The sequence below is a fragment of the Phalangium opilio genome, unplaced genomic scaffold (genome assembly GCF_054372755.1).
Source record: "Phalangium opilio isolate 3A_F unplaced genomic scaffold, DU_Popi_V2 ptg000329l_1, whole genome shotgun sequence".
Lineage (NCBI taxonomy): Eukaryota > Metazoa > Arthropoda > Arachnida > Opiliones > Phalangiidae > Phalangium > Phalangium opilio.
In genome coordinates this window covers 1,263,137-1,281,528 of record NW_028324226.1, presented here as the reverse complement: position 1 = coordinate 1,281,528, position 18,392 = coordinate 1,263,137, and the positions used below count along the sequence as shown (strand labels likewise).

General features: G+C 39.4%; 2 protein-coding genes across 7 annotated transcripts in view; one reads left to right on the top strand and one right to left on the bottom strand.

The window, feature by feature from the left end:
* LOC149610206 (latrophilin Cirl-like) overlaps window positions 1–18,392 on the bottom strand; it is a 331,713-nt gene that overhangs the window by 256,601 nt on the left and 56,720 nt on the right. The window lies entirely within an intron of this gene.
* On the top strand, window positions 638–5,956 carry LOC149610207 (uncharacterized). The gene has a single exon (XM_089859522.1). The coding sequence runs from the start codon at window positions 638–640 to the stop codon at window positions 5,954–5,956; it is 5,319 nt and encodes a 1,772-aa protein (XP_089715648.1).

Sequence of the window (18,392 nt, the reverse complement as noted above, 5' to 3'; positions counted from 1 at the left end):
CTCTAACCTAAAAACTCTACAGGAGGATTTTAAACTTTGTACACGCAAAAAGAATATAAAAGGTCCAATATATTGTCTTACGGTTGGTTATATAGGGCCTCTCTCTCTAATACAACTACTTTCTCTATAAATAAAACTCGATGTCGATGGTATATACGCGACTTGGAAAGTTTAGTTTTTGGAAGGTTAAAAACTTGGAGACTGTTAAATCTAAAAAATGAAATAATGTAAAAAATATCGTAAACGTAAATTTATCGCTATTCGGGCATAAAAAATATAGATTTAGTTTTTTATCTTCTGTATATAAACTAAGAACGCTACCATAGAAAATCAGTTGTCATCGGTTATGAGTTACCAGTTGTTATCAGTTAGTTACCAGGTCTAAGTTGTCAGTACTTAATGAGCTTAGCTTGTAAATATTTTCCCTTTGCTAATAATTGACAATGTCATAAGAGTTCTCGTGACGAATAAAGTTTTTATAATATTTAACTCCAGTTGAAGTTACTTATAAGTTAGCCACTATCAGTTTTATTATAATTAGAATTTAGTTACCGCAACGATATATTCAACAAATTAATGGTGCCGAAAATCCGGGAATAATCTGTGGTAACAAGAAATCAGGAAGTAAACTGCTAGTATGGATCCATTGGAAAAACTTAAGAGAAAACGTGGAACTCTGAAGACGTCAATTACAAATCTCATCAAGAAGTCCAGCGACGAGTTGAAAGCCGACCCAGTTGATGCGGTGAAGTTGCGAATTTCATTGAACCGTCTAGTGCAAAAGCAAGGGTGCTTACAAGAAGCCGACCACGAGATTCAAGACCTACTGACGGTGCAAGCTGATTATGACAAGGATGTTCAAGAATCACTGGAACTCATGGACAAGATTAGCGAGAGCAGGACACGCATCGAGCTAAAGATCGAGGAGAGTCGAGAGACACGAGTCAGGAGAACTCGGTCAAGAACAAGTAGCGCAAGTAGCGATGACACAGAAATAGCTAGACCAGTTTCAGTGAGGTTACCTAAGTTAACAATGGCAAAGTTTAACGGCGAGAAGACCAAGTGGACAGCTTTCTGGAGCCAGTACGAAATTGCAGTACATGACAACCAAGGATTCAGCAAGGTAGAGAAGTTCACGTACCTGCAGTCTTACCTAGAAGGGAAAGCAGCCAGATCTATCCAAGGCCTTGCTGTCACTGAAGCGACTTATGACGAAGCTATAACCATTCTTAAGGGAAGATTTGGAGATCAGGGAGATATAGTAGATCGGCATATGGGGAATCTTTTGAAACTAGAGGCCGTAAAAAAATCGAGCGACGTTAATGGACTTAGACGGCTCTACGACACCTTGGAAATCGAAATTCGCAGTTTGAAGGCGCTGAAAGTTGGATCAGAGTCTTATGGACAACTACTACGAACAGTCTTGAAGCAACGTATACCACAAGACATCATGTTGTCATTCTCACGGTCGAAGAAAGGTCAAAAATGGAACGTAATGGATTTAGTGGGCTATTTACGTGACGAGGTGGAGTCAAGAGAACAAGTTCAAGAATTCCAAGAAGACGACACGCCGAACAACAGAGAATCAAGTTCAAGGGCATTCCTGGAGAAGAACAAGTCAAAACCATGGCAGAATCTAAACAATCAGCGACAAGGAAGGCTCGCATCAGCAGCGGTACTGAGTGTTGGTACTGTTATAAAATGCCTATATTGTCAAGATCCAGGCCACACCCCAGAGTCCTGTAGCAAACCAATCGAAGAGAAGCTACAACTTGTTCAGAAGGAGAGACGATGTTTCATATGCCTCAAAACCAGACACTCTGCGAGAAGCTGTTGGGAGAAATCAAAACTTGAAGTGTGCAAAAGATGCAACAGGAAGCATCACCAAAGTCTATGTACAGAGGAACGTACCGCCAACAAGGAAAACGAATGTTCATCGTCAGAAGTAATCTCAAGACAAATCTCCAGCCTTTCGACAGTCATGACATCTCCAGCAGTAAGAACAGTGTTGCTGCAAACAGCCCAAGTGAAAATATATGGCGACAAGGGTCAGAGTAGAAGAGTCCGATGTCTACTTGATGGTGCAGCGCAAGGGACGTTCGTCAATCAAGCATTATCTCGTCACTTGCAATTACCTTTCATGCGAGAAGAAACGATATCATCGTACGGCTTCGAGGAAGATAAACCAACATCCATAGTCAGAAGAGTTGTGAAGATTACCTTGGAGAACATCAGAGATCCAACAAGAAAGGTCGAAATAGAAGCCATGGAGTCACCCAACATCTGTAGCTCGCTCATCGCTATTCCATGCAGAGATACCAATAGTCAGTTACGAGAGAAAGGACTAGAAATTGCGGATGAAGAAGGTCAAGGCTTTGATGGCCAAGGCGATATTGGAGTGATGATTGGTGCTGACAGCTATTGGACGGTAGTAACGGGCAAGACCGAGCCGTTGGATTCTAAGCTACGAGCTGTTGAAACAATCTTTGGATGGGTGATGCATGGACCGTCAATTTCGACGACGACATCAGTTGGAATTAATATGGTGAGCATAATGACCATAGCCATCAATAACGAAAGTCAGTTATCAAGACAGATCCAAGCCTTCTGGGAACTCGATGCGATGGGAGTTACGGACAATGGAAACAACGATATCACAGATGACGGTATCAAGTCGGAATTCGAAAAGTCGATCCAGTTTATAAGCGACAGATACGAAGTTTGCCTACCATGGAATGAAAAACGAGATAATCTCACGGATAACTATGAGGTTGCTAAACAACGAACAGACCGTCTGATGTCCAGATTCAGAGCAAACCCCGTATTACATACTCAATACAAGGATGTTATAAACGAACAAAGGGAGCAAGGCGTCATCGAAAGAGTTGATTCACCAGAACGGAGTAGCAACAACCCTACTTACTACTTGCCGCATCAAGCAGTCATCAGAGCCGATCACGATACCACCAAGTTGCGTGTAGTCTACGACGCATCGTCCAGTGACAAGGGAAAATTGTCACTCAATGACTGTCTCTCATCAGGGCCGAATCTAAACCCAGAACTGTTGTCGATCCTTCTCAGATTCCGAAACCACAAGATCGCATTTACCGCCGACATCGAAAAGGCATTCCTTCAGATAGCACTCTCACCACCCGATAGAGATGCCGTCCGATTCTTATGGAAGGACGATCCTAGACAAGATAATTATGAAGTATGGCGAATTACGAGAGTACCGTTTGGAGTGACGTCGAGTCCTTTTCTGTTATCAGCAACGATCCAACATCATCTAAAGAAACATCAAGATGAAAAGGCCGACCTTTGCGAATTGATCAAGAACAGTCTTTACGTTGATGACTTAATATCTGGAGCGTCGGAAGACGAAACCGCCCATGCGATATCAGTGGATACGAAAAACCTAATGAAAACTGCTGGGATGAATATCAGAAAATGGCGAACGAATTCAAGTCAACTTCAATCGAGATGGGATGGCGAATGCGTAGATCCAAAAACTTTAACTACGCTTGGACCGAAGACATCAGAAGAAACACAAAAGGTCTTAGGATTGACCTGGAATCCGAAATTGGATACCTTAATCTTCGATTTACGACCATTACTGGAATTCATTACCACACGCAAGAACACCAAGAGAAGCGTTCTTCAATGCGTTTCAAGAATATTCGATCCTGTGGGATTTATTGCGCCATTCACAGTCAGGATGAAGACCCTCTTTCAAGAACTTTGGCAGTTGGGCGTGCAGTGGGATGATCCGTTACCAATCGAACCGACAAGAAGATTCGAGGACTGGTGTTTGGAACTATCACTGCTGAATAGACTGGCAATTCCTCGACATTATTACCATGGCCTCAGCGTTTCTCAAGTGAAAGAAAAAGAAGTCCATATTTTCTGTGATGCCAGCGAGCACGTTTACGCCGCCGTTGCATACATCCGCTATGTACGAGAAGACGAAGAAATAAGCGTATCAATTATCGCCGCCAAGACGAGAGTCGCCCCGCTACAAAGAATCACCTTGCCACGTCTCGAATTAATGGGAGCAGTAGTCGGAGCTCGTCTGGCCCAATATCTCAAACATAATTGGTTGCAAGAAGAAATACCGATATACATGTGGACGGATTCTTTAATCACGCTTCATTGGATCAGAGGAAAATCTATAAAATGGAAGCCTTTCGTTGCAAATCGAGTTGCGGAAATACAATCACTGACTGAGCCCAGCATTTGGAGTCACGTGAAGGGCAAGGAAAATCCTGCAGACCTACCGACCAGAGGATGTACCGTTCAAAGTCTGATTCAGAGCAAGATCTGGTGGGAAGGCCCAGAATGGCTACGACTCGAGAAGGAACATTGGCAAATCAAACGGATGGAAGAGCTACCGAAGGAAACCATTGCCGAAGAGTCTCGTACCAAGTATACAGAGGTCACTCAGCTAAATGTCACCATCAAAGAAGAACCGCTCATGGATCTTTCAAGATACAACTCTCTCACGAAAGCAAAGAGAGTTATGGCTTACATTTGGCGTTTCGTGGATTACATCAAAACCAAGGAAATCAGAAAGGGAGCTTTCAACGCAGAAGAGTTCGAACGAGCTGAAAGATCATTAGTACGCATGGCCCAGTCACAAGACTTTCACCAAGAACTGACGTTGTTGAAGGAAGGAAAAGCGCTACCAGTCAGCTCCCCAATATCGGCTCTGAACCCAATTTTGGACAAGGAGCAGTTGATCCGACTTGGAGGACGATTACAGAAGACCAACTTTTCGTATTGCGAAAAACATCCGTGCCTACTAATGGGAAGAAACAGACTATCAGAATTAATTATCCTTTCTCAACATAGCCAACTTATGCATTCCGGTTTACGAGACACCTTGGCTGCTGTTAGAGAGAAATATTGGCTCACACGTGGAAGACAAGTGGCGAAGACTCTACTCAATCGCTGTTTCATTTGCAAAAAACTCACCGTGAAGCCGGGTACGACTACTATGGCGCCACTACCTAAAGACAGAGTCACAAAAGCACCTCCATTCAGCGTTTCTGGGATAGACTTCGCAGGACCGGTGTACGTGAAGGCCGGCAAAAATAAATCCACCAAAGTTTACATCACGATCTTCTCATGCGCCGTTACTCGTGCGCTACATTTGGAACTTGTATCGAATATGACGGCTGAAGCCTTTCTGATGGCCTTCAGACGATTTGTGTCAAGAAGAGGAGTACCAACTACCATCTACTCCGATAACGCAAAGAGTTTCAAGAGGGCCGAACAAGATCTTAAAGAAATCTGGACCAATCTCAAATCACCACAGACAGAAGAGTACCTAGCCAACCACAAGGTCACATGGAAATACATCGTCGAGAAGGCTGCCTGGTGGGGCGGATTTTACGAAAGGATGGTACGATCGGTCAAGAGTGCACTTAAGAAAGTATTGGGGAAGGCGCTGCTAACATCCGAAGAGTTCCAGACGATCCTTACGGAAGCAGAGGCGGTCATTAACTCCCGACCTCTGACCTTTAGCTATAACGATGCTGGGGAACCATCACCATTATGTCCCAGCAACTTTCTCGTTGGCGAACGACTTATGGCTATACCATCAAGAGTCCATGATCCACCCGAAACTATATCCTCTACGAAGCAAGATCTCACAAGGAGACTGAAGTACCGCCAATCCCTGCTGGACAACTTTTGGAATCGTTGGCGAAACGAGTATTTATTTGAGCTGCGATCCATTCATCAGTACCGAAATCCACCCGAAGGTCAAGAATTCAAAAAAGGGGACCTTGTTCTGGTACATCAAGACAAAATACCGAGGACATTTTGGAAAACTGCCCTCATCGAAGAAGTGTTCCGTGGCCGAGACAACAAGGTTCGAGCTTGCCGTATACATCTTGGGAATGGACAATATATGAGAAGACCAATTCAATTGTTATATTTATTAGAAGTTCAGTAATTGTTTGGATGAGTTCTAAAACTCATCGGCGGGGAATTTGTTAAATCTAAAAAATGAAATAATGTAAAAAATATCGTAAACGTAAATTTATCGCTATTCGGGCATAAAAAATATAGATTTAGTTTTTTATCTTCTGTATATAAACTAAGAACGCTACCATAGAAAATCAGTTGTCATCGGTTATGAGTTACCAGTTGTTATCAGTTAGTTACCAGGTCTAAGTTGTCAGTACTTAATGAGCTTAGCTTGTAAATATTTTCCCTTTGCTAATAATTGACAATGTCATAAGAGTTCTCGTGACGAATAAAGTTTTTATAATATTTAACTCCAGTTGAAGTTACTTATAAGTTAGCCACTATCAGTTTTATTATAATTAGAATTTAGTTACCGCAACGATATATTCAACAGAGACTTTGGAGTAGGATTATTTTAAGTAATTCTAGTAAATGATAGCTAAACTTTGACCTATGGACAGAAAATAATGCTCTTCTGGAAACAGATGGAGATGAAGAGCCAAGAAATAATCCAACATTTGAGGAAGAAAACTAGTTTTAGTAAGAAACCTTTTAAGTGCCTCAAATGAAATATCACTAAGCTCTTTATTTGAAGAGATGGCATATGGATAAAAGCAACTCATATCGTCCATCCAAAGATTAAGAAGAAAACCACATTTATTTCATGTTTTCCCCAAAATATGACATTCCTTTCCATGTGAAATTTCATTTGGATTGGCTTCAAATACGGTAATTGAAATGTTTGGTGAAAAGATTATGTTACAGCCTTTGATAAACAATTTGTTTGGTCACTAGACTAGAGACAACGAGAATAATTATTTTTAGGCCAATAATAGACTTAATTAACTACTATTCAAGTGGCATACACTTTTATCTTTACTTAATTGTGTCAATTAAAAAGTTGGTCTAAAACCCCGACAATACGTGTAGAAACAGTATTTAGGAAACACTGACGTAATATAATTAACACGAATATAGGAATATTTTCTATGACATTGACTATTTCTTGGAAAAGAAAGTTGAAGGAATGTGTCCGCCTATCCCATTCCTTTAAAGGCCCATTCAGAAACCTTAAGTTCACGTCAGTGGAGTGTCTTTGCCCGCTTAATTAAACACGTGTCAACGACTAGTAAAAGATTCGCGGGTGTAGTTTGAAATTTTCCAGTTTCGTCGGGCAGTGTCGAGATGGCACCACCTAGTTAGTGCATTTTCTTTAACCATAACTCACTCGATCACGCTTTACTGACGCATGATCGAGTAAGCCATGCATTAGCAGACGATACATGAGAAGTTTTATGATCCTCACTCTTGGAGCACCGACGCAATCGTAAGTCTGAATGGGCCTTTAAAAGATATTTTATGACATTCAGGAATTGTGATAGACCGAGCATACCTTTGATTGCTTGCCACCCATCCAAGAAAGAAGGCTCTTTTTCACTGTCTAGAAAGAAGGGAGGCCCCCTCACTCTCTAGTGTATTATTCTGACTAGACTTAAGAAGCTGTCCTGTACCTACCATGATTAAAGAGAATAGAAACACCCAATTTACACAAATTTGCGCCCAAGTAATACGTTCTCGCGCTAGAGTCATTTTTCAAAAAAAGGAGGTTACATCAGAGAGTCAGTATAATTCTTTCTCCATCTTTCCTTAGAGCCGCAAAACCCCAACCTCATCTTTGTAATATCACTTTCACCTTTGCTCCGCGTACGATATTCCCCCATACCTACAAAAAAAGGCAGTACTTTTTACCTGAAGAAAAATAGGATATCGCCCAGGAATACGTCTTAATAATGGGTGGATTTATATTCCAAAATAATCCTAAAACAGGATTTTTACCATTACAAGTAGGGTACTTAATTATGTAATAGAAAACTAACGCCTTATGGAACGAATATGAACCAAAAAATAAATGAAGTCTCATATTCCGTAATTGGATTGGGAAAATAAAGAGATTACCAATTTCTAATAAACATGTTTCGAGATTTAGGACAATTGTTAGAAGACACAACCAGCTGGTAGCTATGAGCCCTTAAGGAAGCTAGCCATTTTGATTGGGAGAAAAGGAAAAATTGTAGAAGCGTGAATTTGGCGTTAATTAGCTCGAAAAAAGGGACGAGGCGCTTATTAAACATCGCCAAAAATTGGCCTGGAGGTCCACGGAAAATAGATTTCTGTAAGATGAGCGAGTTAAGACAATGGAATAGCGCCGCGATAAAAAGCAAAAATGTACCCTAGTTTCATCGTGCTTGGATGTAGACAAAAGCTAAAGGGAAGCGCAACTGAGGCGTCTAACACTTCCCAGATTTCAAAGATACATAAATATTACATCATAGATTACTTGCAAGTATCCAACACAACATCCGAATCTTACAGACCATTTTAATTCACGAGCTCCCAATCAATTTCTTTTATTATTTATTATAAATCCAAGCAGCTTGGGAACAAGATAACTTCGGTTCTTGAATAATCTTTCGTCTGTAAAATGATTAGATTGAATCCGAGATCTTTGTTTTGTTTCCGACAAAGTCATTGGCGAAGCCAATTACTAAACTTATTATTCCCCAAGAGCACGAAGAAGATTAAGACTTAAAATCAAACAGTTTCGGTTTTCCATGGAAAATTAAAGTTTCTGTTTTCCTTCGAAAAATTAAAAATTAACTGATTTCCAAAAATATTCACTGAACAAACGAGGACTTTAATTGAAATCCGACGACTTATCCGAAATGAAAAGTAAAGAATACCAATAACCTAATCTGTAGTGGGTGCGCATGAACTTTCCTTATATAGGAGTCTAGACAAGTTCTTAAGAGAAAGCTTTTAGACTTTGACATTTCCCTAAAGACGCTCGTCTCCCTTCCTTAGTCGCCCTATTTTTCGGGATTGTTTTGAGAGAAAGAGAGAGCGGTGTAGGGAAGCAAAATAAAACCAATTCTCAGTATAGGAGAGTTAGAGAAGCACAGACACATTTTATCGAAAATTTCACCAAGAGGGAAGAAAATTGTATCAGGGCGCAGCTTGTAAACAGTTCCTGCAAACATTCTCAACATGATGTCGACTCGTTCCCCGTCTTTCGATAAATCGAAGACATCAGCTCACTTCGGTAACTTTGGGTTGGAAAAAAAAACATATCCAAGAAAAAATACTTAGGGTTGAGATAGAGAGAGAGAGAGAGAGAGAGAGAGAGAGAGAGAGAGAGAGAGAGAGAGAGAGAGAGAGAGAGGTAGAAGAAAAAAAATTCCAAGGGAGGGATTTTTCTCATACGACAATTCTGCTTTAAAAAGAGAGACCATTTATTTTCTTCCCACCAATTTCAATTTAAACCATAAATCATTACTAACCCATACCCACGAATTACATACACCCAAAGTTATTTCGAGATAGGTGCAGCATCGCAATGTTTCACGCCAAAAAAAAAAAAAAAAAATCGACAACTACCGCAATATCGGACCAGTAGCTTCGACGCAACAACCTTCTTAACTTGAAATTGCTATAAGTTGCTTCAAATAAACTATGGTTGCATTGCAATCCAATAGTAACCGTTTGAATTTCGATTGACAAGGTGGTATTTGTACTTAATTTCGCATCCAAGTTTATTGGCAACTTTTGGAAACTATTTCAGGAATTAGGTCCGGTAATATTAACCCTCCAAAACCAAACCTTTTTCGCACCTAAAAATATATATATTTTTGCTACGTAACAAAATGTAAGGAACGTCACGAGTCTCACGACGCACGTCATGTCTGCAATGTCAGCCATGTACTGTGAACCGAAAAATATATCGTAATAGAAAAACTTTGGACTTAGTTCTTTATTTTTTTATATATATATAGAAATATAAATATAAAAAATCTTGAAAAGTAAAAGGATTGGCACCATATTGCGTCGCGTACAGCTCCTAAACAACTTGACACTCGACCCAAGCGAGCAGCGAGCTAAAAAGAGTGCGTGAGAGAGAGAGAGTTACACGTTTCGAAATGGGGTCCTATTTTCTTGTCACTGCAATGTCAGGCCCGGAATGATATCCCCAACAAACTTTCTCGACACCTTTACAACAGGAACCAAGGAACCATCTTCTACCCTATACCCCCCGGGGGGGAAGCTACTTCCTTTTTACTAGTGCATCACGTGCGCGAAAAATTATATTTCACGGGAAGAAAATTGGATAGATAAAGCTGTCAATCACCCAGTTCAATTAAATCATGATTGTATTGAAGTCAAGAGTGATAACAAAATAGGTAATTTCAACAGAGTATTATTTTTCCCTTGGTTTAATAATAACCATTGTTGTTCATGTTACTTAGCACTCTCCTACGCCATAACCATGTAGTTAACGACTTCACTTGACTGCCTAGTGCCTAGTTTAAGACCAAGAACCAATCTATAGGATAGTCGTTACGTTCCTAGCAGGGGACTTAGCTCAGGGAGTCATTCCATTAGTGAGAATACCATCATGCACCATTCACAACAACTAGATGGAGGAAGGGTAGTTGCTTCAAAGAACGCTTAGAGCGACACCTGCGAACTATGTTACCAATAACATCCCATTCCCATAGAGGATGTGGTTGTGGGACGACGGAGAGAAAGATGGTGGTGGTGGTACTTTACCGTCTTAATACTAATCCAGAACAGTCGTAAAAACAAAGGGGAGAGCTCTCTTCCTAACTCCAAAAACGCAAACTGTTTCCAGCTAGCTTTGGGTGTTTTCAATGCGTTTGCCAAATGTTTTACAAGAAAAAGATATTCGAGACATAAGTTTGTCCTGAATTCTTAAGGGATTTCCGTTAATTTATCAAGATATTTAATAAAAGATTTCTGTATTTCCATAGTAATTAGACACTAAGTACTTGATAGTGTAAACAGACGTACACCCAAACAAGAATTATCAAGGGAAATATTCCAGGAAGAACATATTTTTCACCATCCGCTACACACCAGGGTTTTCTTTGTCTGATGAAGCTTTTAGTCGAAGTTTGTTTTCGGGGGCAAACTAGACGTTGGGGAGGGCCCCTTCTTCACCCATAATTATCCCAGAAGCCCAAAAAAGAAAAGAGTTCATTTTATCGCTCGGTTGCTTCCTTATTTGCGAATAAATGAAAAATATCCCATCTCACTTTCTTATTCGCAAACTAAAAGACTCGGTAACTTGTACTATCCAAAGATGGGCCAAGAAAGAAAGAAAAAAAACCCGTTCAGATAGACAACTTTCACACAAAACTGAAGCGAGGTTATTTCCCCCTTCGACTACTGTTAATGTTTTAAACGCATGGTAACAGCGCGTGCTTTCGTTGAAATGGTTGTTGTTTAGCCTGAATTAATCGAGGGTACGCGCTAGCTGGTGACGCGCTTCATTCGCAAGGTCAAAGGTAAAAATGAGATACTTAAACCTAAACGCGTGTCAGTTTTCGTTTGGAAAGGTCTATCGGTGTTTGTTTTGTCAAAGTTAATTATCCCGAACGGACTTTTGTTCTAGTGCAACGTCTCATTTGCATAAAGCGCCATCTGCTAGGAGGAAATGGGCGAGATAATCGTCGCGAACGTTTTCGATAAGGGTCGCTTAGATTAGAAACACACTGCGCGGATTCTAAAATAAAGGATGGCCAATGCATCGCCTATACGGGACCAGCTTTTCTAGCTCTCCATCTTTTTTTTAAAAAGGGATTTTTTTTCCTCATCTTTTATCCTTCTCTCATTTTGGGAAGGAAGAAAAAGAGTGAGGGAGTTTGGAGGGCTTTCCGGTGGTTTGGAATGTCGCGAAAAAATAGAATGAAGTCTTCGCAGAGTCGACTTTATTCATATGCATGAGCAGCCAATATTTGCAGGATTTTAGCATCGCACCAACCTCACTTTTTTTCCTTACTTTCTTTCCCATCGCAACTCTGAAAATTTCCAAGAGTTTCGGTCGAGTTCTAATTTGAATTTATTTACTTATTAATTTAGTAAATTCCCTTACAAATTAAAGTGATATTTCAGGGTTCCTACGAAATTTTAATGTTGAAAATCCCTGACTTTTGCAGCTTATCCCTGACCAAATTTTGGCAATATCCCTGAACATTTTAATTTTTAAGGCGTTTACCAGAGCCCACTTCATAATTACACTTAGCCCATATTTAGCATTGCTCGAAGCCAAACAAAATCCCTGACCTATCCCTGAATTTTTCCAAATCCCTGACCTATTCAGGTTATAGAGGTTCCCTACAAACCCTTCATTTAAAATTAATAACGTAATTAAAACGTACAACGCGGGGATATCATCCTGGTAAGCGCACACCTGGCCCATATTTAGCATTGCTCGAAGCACGGTTTGATATACAAAACAAAATCCTTGACATATCCCTGACTTTTTCCAAACGCCTGACTTATCCAGGTTCCGTATGAACCCTGTATTTAAACTTAACGAAATTAAAGTGTACAACGCGGGGGTAAGTGTAATTAATTCCAAAATTATTTCACTTCATCGGTTAATTTCTACTTTAGTGCGAACGGGACTTCCTCCCGGACTTCTATTTTTTTAGCACGTGATATAAAAGCGGGATAGTTTTCCTATAAAGTAAAGCCACGTGGAGGCGAACGAGCAGAGGGTTATAGCGGCATAGTCTTTGGGAATCAGCTTGTAAGTCCTTCTGAATCGTTTCTCGAATAACCAGAGCAGCCTAGCTGCAAGTAGGTATAGTACGAGTTATGCAAAACTATCCTAGCTTTAGCCCTTCCCGATATTATACCAGAATAAAAAAAGGGCGAGAAGAAGAAAGAAAGAAAGAAGGAAAAAGGTCTTTTTCCGATAATTTTTTTATCCACCGACTGTTCCTCCGTTCCAAGGAAGAAAAGCGAGAAAAGAATATCGCTAAAAACGCGCTTTTCATATAGATGGGATCACTTTTCTCGCCATAAAAAAAAATGGGGGGAAATGGAGTCCCACCTTGCAATGCATTGCCTGAATAAAAAACACGTTGGGCATAGCACACTCCTTGAAGATTAAGGAAATAAAGGCGGAAAATGCAAATTAAGAAATATCGATCGCTTGTCTCTACCCCCCCCCCAACTCTCCCGCTTTAATTCGGTTGGTTATTTCACTTTATAAATTATCTTTGTTATTCCAAAAGATCTTAGGAAGTATATATGTATGTATGGATTTGGGCAGAATTTATTTTTATACTTTTGAGATTTTTAAATTAATTTTTAGATTTTATATTGAATGGGAAGTTCGTGGAATTTTTGGAATTTTCAAAGATCAAAGGAGAGAACTTTCGTTTAATCGAATTTACTTCCCAATATAACTCGTCTCGAAAACTAATCAGTATTTCAAAGTTATTATTTTTATATTAGTAAAATTCCTACGCTAAAAGCAATTCTTAAAATTTTCCAGATCAGGCTTCAACAATTGTTTTTAAAAATTAAAAATTTATACTAACTTAACTTCTTCCTACGCAGTTCAATACTCAGGTTAAATTTCTAAATAAAGGAGCTTAAATCAAATGAAAAGGCTTAATAAAAGTTTAAAGCATTGACAAAAGATTACATACATATACAGGGTGTTTCTGATAGATAAGTCTGGAATAAATTAAGGGGCATGATCTTTGGACGAACGATTTCGAGTCGAAAATGTAACTTCTATCTCCATTTCGCCACAAAGGTCACTGTTTTCAAGTTAAGACTGGAGTATTTTACCGATGACCCCTACGAAACTGATCAAAGACAATGATTGCTAATTTAATTAAGGGGTTATCCATAAAACACTCAAGCCATAACTCGAAAACCGTGGCCCGGACGGAAAAATTGAGATAGAAATTACATTTTCAACTCAAAATCGTTCGGCCAAAGAACATCCCGCTTAATTTCAGAGAGATTTATCCGAAACACCCTGTACATATACATAAATATCGCAAACGCGTAATCATGCCATGTAGATCATTAGGGCCTTAGTCAGATCAGAAACGAGACGGCCGCATGCGCCATCCTCGGTTCGACAAAAAGATAAAGGGAACGTACCAACTCTCCAAAGACTAGCTATAGCTCCTGAGCTTCTCCGTTCGTTATTATTGGATTTTGATTCACCCATCCCGAGATTTCTCCTCTCATCCTCTCCTTATCTTCGGAAGAGGAGAGGAGAGAAGAGAGGATATTCGAATTAAACTATAAAATGGTAACAGAAAGGATGAAAGCGGAATGAATAAAAATAAAAAAAAATAGTAAGAGATAAGTTTGACACTTGATGGTGGCGAGAGCGATACATGGAAATCTAGTTCTCTCCCCGATCCGATCCCTACAGCGCGGGTCATTAAGAGAGCTGGTACTCTCTCTGGTAGAAGATAGGACAAGCGTCGGAAGGATTCGAGTTACTCTTTCTCTTCAATCTCATGGGACTTGTGTAAAACAGTACACGGCCGACTTGATGAAATCCTACTTCAATATAGTAATAAGTCTGCCATAAATTAAGGGGGATTTTCTTTGGACGAACAATTTTGAATCGAAAATGTAACTTCTATCTCCATTTTTCCGTCCGGGCCACTGTTTTCGAGTTATGATTTGAGTGTTTTATGGATGACCCCATTAATTAAATAAGAAATCATTGTCTTAATCAGTTACTTAATTAAATTTAAGGGGTCATCCGTATAATACTCTGGACAATCTTAACTTCTATCAGGGATAGATTTAATTTTAGAAGTAGGAATGGAGAACGGTTAGTATTTACTTCAGTCCGACTCATAGCCCAGTATAGAGCCCCTCCCTCCAACACGTAACGAAAAGTTTAAATTATCTTATTGGTTCACTTAAACTACGTTTTGACGACGTTGCTCACGGGAACGCGAAAAATACGTAATTCCTTTTTACCTCTGTCGCTATGACTCGCCTCTTCTTTCATACCCCCTCCCGTCCCGTGGATGGGAGTCCGGGACTTGACGCACCTCCACATTACTCTGTTCTCCATTCCTACTTCTAAAATTAAATCTATCCCTGCTTGAAAACAGTTGCACAGACCCCAAAATGTCATATAGAAATCACCATTTTCAACTCAAAATTTATTCCCCCCCCCCCCAAAAAAAACATTTCCCTTAATATACGGCAGACTTATCAGAAACACCCTGTATACTGGGTTAAGGAATAATTCCCCCATACAATATCTACAAAATACCCCTGGGATTCCACACAGTATATAAATCCCTTCAAAATTACGCCGATCCAATTTGAGTTATAATCCGAACTACGTTCGATCGGGAACTATATACATAAACTCCTTTTGAATATTTTTTGATATCTGATCTTATGTTTTAAACATTCGATGCCATCGTAAAAAAAACTTCAGCACCTTTAAATAACACAAACGTAAGGTGATAACGTAACTTCGGTGAAGTACATTTCTAATCTTATTCAACCTATAACTTAATTTGAGCGAGAACTGAGAAAGTTTGTTTAAATATCATTTTCGAGAGTTGGGAAGTTGAAATTTAATAGAGAGAAGTATACGTAGGTAATTTCGGCGTTGTTTCAAACTCTCTATATACTAACTAAACTTTAAGGTAACTTTAAAAGGAAAATTTATACATTTCAAACATCCACATCTGGGGGAAAAAGGTCATCGTTGGATTTGAATTCAGCGAATCGTAACGCGAGGAGCTAGCCTTGCCCGCCTTTTCGACTTCACTTTGCCAAAATAGATTTTACATTTTTTTTAGCTACCCAAGAAACTTTTCGGCATATTTATTCAATTTATCACTTGAATATTGAAGCCTTAAAATTGCTTTAAATAAAAAAATTCGATTTTAAAAGACAGAAATGGTGCAATGTAGATAAGGTACACGGTAATTCTTATTACACCGCTCTCTTATAGAACCAGAGTTACGACCCAAGAAACTAGCGTCCAAAATAAGTCCATATTAAGTAATTGAAGATGATGTTTATGATTGCTGTAATCTCAGTGTTATTGGAGAAATATGACAATAACATACTGAAATGAAATACCTGTATCTCTTAAAGAACCACCATGACCTTCAAAAATTAATTACTAGGGCCCTAATTGTTATAATCCCAAGTACTTAGCGTCATTGTAAAGGGGAGAAATAGGACTATAACATATTTAAATGACAACCCTTTATCTCTTATACAACCAGAGGTAATAGGTGACGTGTAAACAAGCCCATATAAAACCTATGGAGAGAATACTATGAAGTATATATTTCGCTTAATTATTTCGATAAGCACATTTGTGCAAAGATTATGTTTATTTTCGAATTACGGAGCAGTGATTGGCTCTGATTACACCACAAAGAGTCGAGTACAAATTTACGTTTCTTATACAAACCGATATTCATAGTGAAATAAAATAAATTCATTGGAGATATGTGCATATATACACATAGGAAAGGAGAGAAAGTCGGAGGATTCGAGTCTGAATCTTGTATAACAAATACGAGGGCAGATAGGGACGACTATATTCCATAAAAAAATGCTAAAAAGTCCCTAAAAACTCGTATTTACATAGCTCGGCGTACGCACTTGGACCGTATATCAAAAAATATCCCTTGCAAAGAAGAAGAAGAAACAAGATGGCCCAAGGGCTGGGCCTTAATAGTAATTTTACACGGCTCACGTGACCCCCCGTATAGTTGACAACTAAAAACATTTCTGAAACACAATCGTGTATCCCTTTAATTTCTAATAACGTCACATTTCAAATAATATTAATGAAACTAAATTGTGCACCCCACTAAAGTATAATTTTTAAAAACCATACGAATCAAATAATGTATTTAAACAAAATCCTGGATCCCCTAAACCAGAAATCACTATGACCGTAAGGCGTCCCCTCTATTTTACGAAACCTAACCTAACCATCCAGCATAATCTCTGATGTATCACGCGCACAAAGTGCAGTAGTGCACGAAAATTATCATCTTGTTTCCCTTCACTCAAAAAAGCCCGCGAGATTTAAACTACCTTTCTTTCCTCTCTCTCCGAGCGGGATGCCCCCTCTCCCTCTTCCCCCTCTCACTAATACACGGCTCACGTGACCCCCCGTATAGTTGATTTCCAATAAATCGTACAACTAAAAACATTTCTGAAACACAATCGTGTATCCCTTTAATTTCTAATAACGTCACATTTCAAATAATATTAATGAAACTAAATTGTGCACCCCACTAAAGTATAATTTTTAAAAACCATACGAATCAAATAATGTATTTAAACAAAATCCTGCATCCCCTAAACCAGAAATCACTATGACCGTAAAGCGTCCCCTCTATTTTACGAAACCTAACCTAACCATCCAGCATAATCTCTGATGTATCACGCGCACAAAGTGCAGTAGTGCACGAAAATTATCATCTTGTTTCCCGCGAGATTTAAACTACCTTTCTTTCCTCTCTCTCCGAGCGGGATGCCCCCTCTCCCTCTTCCCCCTCTCACTAATATACCAGGCAGGCAGTTCTCTCTCTACGCGGAGCTTCGTATCGCCACCGCGTACGCTAGCGATCTCTCTCTCTCATCGTAAGCGTACGTTTCGCGGACGCGACCGGTTTCCCTCTCTCTCTCATCGTAAGCGTTCGTTTCGCGGACGCGTCCGGGACAGGGACAGGGACAGGGACAGGGGTTTTGGTGCCGTTTCTTAAATTTTACCGTAATTAAAATTACGTGTAAAATTAAAAACTACCCGGGACAAAATAGAGGCGAAAAGAAATCTCTATTTATCACGAAGCATAGCCTTGGGCCTTGGTCGAACAGACGCAGCGAAAAAAAAATTGTTTCTTACATATATATGTATATATACATATACATGTATATATACATATACAGGGTGTTGCAAAAAGGGTAACTATAGGGCCGAAATACAGTGGGATGGTTCTATGGGGAATCTATTTAAGCCCAAAATAAAATTCTCATGAAATTTTGCAATAAAGGCCACCCTAAACTATGCCTAATTATAATTTAAAATGTTTTACGAGTGACCCCTTAATTAAATTAGAAATTGTCTTTCAGTTTCTTAATAAAATTTAAGGGGTCATCCGTAAAACAGTCCAATAATAACTTGTTTAGGTTGTCCCTTAGGGCACAATGTATGACATTTTCGCCAAGGGCCACCGTTTATAAATTATAATTAGTGTTTTACGGATGACCCCTTAATTAGAAATCATTATCTTTCAATTTCTTACTCAAAAACCCACTGTACTTCGGTCCTACCACTGTTTTTCTTGAAACACCCTGTATATATCTATACTACGAAGGATGCTAAACGTAGCTGGAAGGGATTTTGTAAGGATAACTTTTTATGACTCTCCGTAGAGTCGAAGAAGCAACGGGAAAAAATATTAGGTAGCCCCGATCGTAATATTGAAATAGTAATAGGGGAAGAAGAACGAAAGGCGCCAAGGCTTAAGCCAGCAGGCCGGCTTCTCTCTCTAAATATCACGTCTTATTCTTAAAGATTA